Source organism: Bison bison, unplaced genomic scaffold (genome assembly GCF_000754665.1).
Source record: "Bison bison bison isolate TAMUID 2011002044 unplaced genomic scaffold, Bison_UMD1.0 scf7180017864145, whole genome shotgun sequence".
NCBI lineage: Eukaryota > Metazoa > Chordata > Mammalia > Artiodactyla > Bovidae > Bison > Bison bison.
In genome coordinates this window covers 3,214,527-3,220,857 of record NW_011494717.1, presented here as the reverse complement: position 1 = coordinate 3,220,857, position 6,331 = coordinate 3,214,527, and the positions used below count along the sequence as shown (strand labels likewise).

The 6,331-nt window shown below is 58.4% G+C and overlaps 1 protein-coding gene across 1 annotated transcript in view; it reads left to right on the top strand.

Annotated features, from left to right (window-relative positions):
* The window catches only part of HS1BP3 (HCLS1 binding protein 3), a 32,140-nt gene extending 25,809 nt beyond the window's left edge, over positions 1–6,331 (top strand). The window contains exon 9 of the mRNA XM_010840682.1: positions 4,411–6,331. Coding sequence (XP_010838984.1) covers positions 4,411–4,678 — 268 coding nt within the window. The 3' untranslated portion in view covers positions 4,679–6,331. The remainder of the gene's footprint in view (positions 1–4,410) is intronic.

Sequence of the window (6,331 nt, the reverse complement as noted above, 5' to 3'; positions counted from 1 at the left end):
CTAAGGCCATAGGTCCCAAGTAACAGGATGCGGACCCGGGTCAGCCTGCCTGAGTCCAGTCCTCCCACCTTGCCGGAACCCTGAGTGCCCGGAGGAGAGGCTGGCAGACCGCCTCCCACCTCAGGCCCGGCAGGCTCTCCCTGGGCTCGTGGGGCTGCCTTCTCAGCACCCTCAGCACCGTGTATCTCTGCCTCGCATCGTCACGTCATCCACGTCCCCGGGATGCAGACTGAGCCTGGCGATTCCAGGACGCTGAGCCATCTCTTTCCAGGAACAGTTACATGGCGCCGGCCTGAGGTCCCGGGAGACTGTCATCCACACCCTCGTTAGCAGCCATGGGCTGTTAGCCCCCCTGAGTGCCCGCCGGGCCTGAGTCACCGCGACGGCTCCTTGTCATTACACGTCCCTGAGGCCCCTGGCAGCTGTTCGCTGTCATCCTTGCGTCCTCACCACTGAAGTCCTGGAAGCGGTCCTCCCTGAAAGAAGCTGGGACTGTTGTTCTGCATTTCGGGTGACTCTGAGACCCAGGGAAGGTCAGCCCCGGGAGCCTCTGCTGTTCTGAGGACGCAGCGTGTCCCAGAGGGGCGGAGCCAGTGGGACCTTTGGGCCTCGTTTGTATCAATATTAAATCCATTACACATACATCCCAGTGTGACCTCAGTAAAAACACACACACAGACACATACCCCAGGGCCACCTCAGCATACAGACACGCATACACAGACACACATACATCCCAGCGTGACCTCAGTGTGCACACACACACACACACACACACTCACACATACCCCAGTACAACCTCAGCCTGCACAAACATACACACAGACATACCACAGTGAGACCTCAGCACACAGACACACACACACACTTTCAGACCTGCATTCTGTAGAACACTGGGTTGGGGGTGTTGGCAGGTATCACCTTCAAAGGCTTTCTGTGGCCAGAGGGCTGGGGCAACACCAGGACTAAGCAGGACTTTCTGCACCTGTACTTGTGGGCACACGTGGCTCGAGGGGAAGACCACATGGCATTTCACGTTCCAGTTGGTCCCTGGGACCCTCTCATGAGTAACGCCTCCTACATCCCCCAGGCCACTCTGGGAGTCACTGCTTTAGAGAATGTGAGTCCTGTGGCCCTGCCTTCACTCCGTCAGACATCTGGTGAAGAAGGAATTACCCTCTTGAGAGCAGGAACCATATTTTGTTTTTCTTTGTGTGCGTCCTGGGACTCTCCAGGTGGTGATCAGGTGTCTTTATGATGAACTTTCTCATATTCTTTCATTCTCCAATGCTTTCCTCACCCGTTCATTCCACAGCTGGCATCAGCCTTCCCGAGAAGCATTGGCGGGGGGAGCATTTGAACAGGGTTTGGAGTCTGAGACTCCCCCATTCCTTCTTGCCATGGGGCCCCAGCTTTGGTCTTCAGTCGAGCTCTTTCCTCTGCAGGGACCTGGGGAGGAGGAGTGGGCCAGGGGTCTTCAGACCTCTCTCCAGCCCCTCAGTGGTTGGCTTCACGCCTTCAGGGCCTGAAAGAGAGGGGAGCTGAACCTTGCATCAGTGGGAGCTGTTTCTAGCCATGACTCAGGGAACCCAGGCTTCCCTGGTGGCTCAGTGGTAAAGAAACTGCCTGCAGTGAGGGAGACCTGGGTTCGATCCTTGGGTCGGGAAGATCCCTTGGAGAAGGAAATGGCAACCCACTCCGGTATTCTTGCCTAGAAAATCCCATGGACAGAGGAGCCTGGTGGGTTATAGTCCATGGGGTCACAAAGAGTTGGACACGACTGAGCAATTAACACTTTCACTTTCAGGGAGCCCAGTTGGAAATGGGGTGCTTGGTGAGGGGTGCTGGGTGGCCACCTGGATCCCCAGTGCAGCTGCCCCACCTGCCAACTCAGCAAATCCAGCTTCTGGCTAGCTATAGAGCATGACTGCTATGCCAAGCAGTGTAAATCCTGAATTCTGATGCAAGCTTTTAGCTGCCACTCTGTTTCCCTGTTTGAAGGTAGTTCAGCCCCTCAGAGCTTTTCCTGGGCACCCAGCCTCCAGTGGAGGATGCAGGATGAGCCAACACCTGTCCAGGGGAGCTTGAGGAAGGGCAGGCACTTGGAGGGAGCCGGGACAGCTGAGCTGAGCTCACCAGGAGCAGCCTGTCTCCCAGTAATGCCTTCAGGGATTGCCTGGAAGTACTCCTTCAAGGCCTGGCGTGGGCTGGTCACTCTGGGTCTGAGGCACCCCTTTTTGCTCACTTCTCTGCCCTCCATAGGAAGCTCTGTACTCTCCTGGTGGGTCTGTGACCCATCACGGGAGGTTGACCCGGGAAGTGGGCAGGTGACAGCTCCTTCAGTAGCTGGTACCTGGCAGGCAGCCCCTCCCAGGAAGGGCACCTCCACCCTCGTGCAGGCCTCTGCCAGGCCCTGTGTAGCCAGGAGTTGTTCTGACCAGAGGCCCTGCCCCTCTGCTCCTGCCTTTACTCAGCCCAGCCAGTGTCAGAGCTGGATGCGGTTCACAGATGGGGAGATGAGGGGCCAGGCAGGGGGAGTGGCAGGATGAGGAAGGGAACTGCACTCTGCCTGCTGGACTGTGTGTCTTGCACGTGGAATGACAGCCCCGTGGGGGTGGTGCTGCTTGTTCTCATTTGGCAGATGGGAACCAAAGCTTGGAGAGGCCATGTGGCCTGTGTGAGGCCCCCTGGTCTTCTGCCTCCAGGGCCTGTGCCCTCCCTCCCTCGTCCCCAGCTGGCCGTGGGCCCCGGCCGGGCCCTTCGTCTTTCTGTGCCCCTAGTTTTCACATCTGCAAAATGGGGCTAATATCTGCTACCAGACAGCGTCTCGTGATTGTTGTTGTTCAGTCGCTCAGTCGTGTCCGACTCTTTGTGACCCCATGGACTGCAGCATGGCCGGCTCCCCGTCCTTCACCATCTCCCAGAGTTGGCTCAGATTCCTGTCCATTGAGTCATCTAACCATTGATGCTATTGATGCTATCTAACCATCAGAAAAGTTATGACCAACCTAGACAGCATATTAAAAAGCAGAGACATTACTTTGCCAACAAAGGTCTGTCTGGTCAAGGCTATGGTTTTTCCAGTGGTCATGTATGGATGTGAGAGTTGGACTGTGAAGAAAGCTGAGCGCCGAAGAATTGACTCTTGAGAGTCCCTTGGACTGCAAGGAGATCCAACCAGTCCATCCTAAAGGAGATCAGCCCTGGGTGTTCATTGGAATTACTGATGCTAAAGCTGAAACTCCAATACTTTGGCCACCTCATGCGAAGAATTGACTCATTGGAAAAGACCCTGATGCTGGGAGGGATTGGGGGCAGGAGGAAAAGGGGACAACAGAGGATGAGATGGCTGGATGGCATCACTGACTCGATGGACGTGAGTCTGAGTGAACTCTGGGAGTTGGTGATGGACAGGAAGGCCTGGCGTGCTGTGATTCACAGGGTTGCAAAGAGTCGGACATGACTGAGTGACTGAACTAAACGGAACCATATCATCCACTGCTGCCCTCTTCTCCTTTTGCCTGCAATCTTTCCCAGCATCAGGGTCTTTAATTACTAGATGAATTAATGGGTGGGAGATGGCTGTGATATGTGGTAGCACTGACAGCAGGCGTTCCCTTGGACAGAGTGCAGAGCAGGGTGACTTTCTTTCCTGCCATTCAGGACTTGGGCTGGTCCCGTGTGACTGTCACCCTGCCTTGACCTTCAGTCCCACTCACCAATGGGCTGTCCGGTCCAGGGTGTGGCCAGCTTCCCCCCGCTTTGGGGTTGGGGGGGGCCTGTCCAGTGCACAGGTGACCCACTAGGCGACACCGTGGGCACGCAGACCCCACCCCACCACTGCTCAGAGCCCCTCTATTCATTCTTTCTCTGGCTGAACTTGGGTCTGGATGAGAGCTCAGCTCCTGATGTCAGCCCTCCTGGTTCCAACTTGGGGCCCATCACATGCTGTCACCTCAGGCGGGTGGCTCAGCTTCCTGGGACTTGAGCATCCACTTCTGCCAGGCCAAGATGGGGCTGAACGTCCCCAGGGGTTGTCAGGGGATGAAACAAGCTCCTTGGCCCAGAGCAGGAGCTCCGAATGTGGCAGCTGTTAACTTCTTGAGGGGCTGAAGGAAAAGTCACCTGAGGAAGCTGGCTCGTCTAGGGTGGGGGTCCCCTGAGAAGCCATTCTGCAGAGGATGCTGAGGGGCCAGCTCTCCTTATTCCAGGCTGCGGGGCTGCATGGAAGGAGATGCCTGCCGTTCCGTTCCTCCCCAGGGATGGGGCAGGCAGGAGGGCCAGGCTGGCGGGGTGGGTATGTGGCAGGAGGGGGTGGGGACAGTGCCCTGCAGGGCCCTGCAGTGGCCGGGGAACCTTGTTCGTATTGCAACAGGCTCTGCCCAAGGACTTCTCCCTCTGCTTCTCTAGAGTTGAAGAGGACTTGGACCAGATTCTGAACCTGGGGGCTGAGCCCAAACCCCAGCCCAAGCCCCGGCCCAAGCCCAAACCTCCAGTGGCCGCCAAGCCAGGGCTGCCCAGGAAGCCAGCCATGCTCCCCAGAGCGGGTCCACCTGAGGCTGCGGCCACACAGCAGCGGAAGCAGCAGCAGCAGATCCAAGCCATGGATGAGATGGACATCTTGCAGTACATCCGGGACCACGACGCGCCTGGCCAGGCTGCCCCCAGCCTCTTCTGACCACCCCCCAGTTCCCAGGCTGTTCCTGGGCCAGCAGACCCTCTCCCATGGAGGGGCGCCTGGTGAGGGGCAGGCTTTGCCCTGCAGGGCCGGAACTAACCTATTCTCAAGGGAGGGAGGGTGGAAGCCCAGGTCAGAGGACCCCTGTACTGCCTTCTTCCTTGTTCTCAGGGCCTGTGGGGTCATAGAACCCTGCACAATGCAGAGAGCAAGGTCACCAGAGGAACTGGAGCCTTGGTTGTCTCAGCCGCGTGGATGGGAGGGGGCGACATGTGGAGAGGTTTGTTCACCAGGAGCCCAAACCCCCAGGATGTCATGGGACTGTGGTGGAGGGCAGGGAGGCTCCGCTCAGGGCAGGGAAACTTTTCTGCCCACTCGTGCCCACTGAGTCTGGCAGCCGTAGCACAGGAGGGGGGTGCCCTGGCCAACGTGGGGTTGGGGTAGGAGTCTGCACGCCAAGGCACCTGCAGTTTCTGGTCAGCACAGCCCCCGGAGGCCTGCAGGCCCTGGGAAGGTCCCCAGGAGAGCAATGCTGAGTCGGGGCCTGGAAGGGCCTGGCTGGGATGGCTGGCCCTGAGCCACCTCTGCTTACCAATGCGCTGAACAGGGTGCCTTCCTTCCCGTGTGTCAAAGCTCAAGGGAGACGTCAGGCCTGGCCCTGCCCTGACCCCGGGATGTGGATGGCCTGACAAAGCTCTCCGTCTCCTCCCCCTTCCTTTCCTAGGGCAGGCCTGGCCAGACCACGGCCTTCTTGGGCCTCTGGCCATTGGACCAGTGTCCACCATCGAGGCTTCGAGCAGAGTGGGCCCCATGTCCTCCGGGTCCACCTGCAGCCCAGTTGCCCCTCCCTTTCACGGCAGGCCTGGGCTGGCTGCTCTCGGGCTGCTCTTGAAGGCTCCCTCTGTCTGGCGGTGGATTTGTCTGTCAGGCCTCCCCCCATCCTTGGAGCCTGGACTTGCTGGCTTGCCTTCCGCCCGTGGGAGCCCCCTTCCCAGAAGCAGGAGCCATGGGCCCTGCAGAACCAGTCAGTGCCTTAGACTTCTCCCCGAGGCCCATGCCCCAGCATAGGGATCAGGGCATGCTGCGGCACTCAGGAAATCCTCTGTGAATGAGTGATGTTTAATGGAGGAAAGAATGCCTTTTTTGATACATTCTTCACATTCAGAGTTAGTTTTTAAGGAAACACAGGTTTTTAAGGAAATGCAACCATTGTCGTCCCTGGGGTTGTGCTGCTTGACAAGAGGATTGGAAAGTGGGGCTTGGGGCTAGGACCCCAGGCCCTTCCTGATCAGGACCAACAGCCAACCCTGAGGAAGTCCCTCCACCGACCAGGGCTGGTGTTAGAGTCTCTGTCTGTAGCACCCACTGCCCTGTGCCAGGACCCACAGGCAAGTGGGAGCCCTCAATCTGTCCTGCATCTCACGCACCCTTGTGAAAAGGCCATCGGCTCCCCCCATGTGTGCCAGAGTGAGAAGAAACAGGTGGCTCTGGGGGCCCCCTCTCCCCGCCTTAACTTGTCCTGAGGGTTCTCTCCCCCGGGGACCCCCAGCACATGCCACCCCTCTTCCTTCTCACCGCCAGGCCTTCACAGCCCCATCCCTCAAGCACAGGTGGACGCCCCCACCCTGCCCTGGGGTCTGCACCTGTCTGACT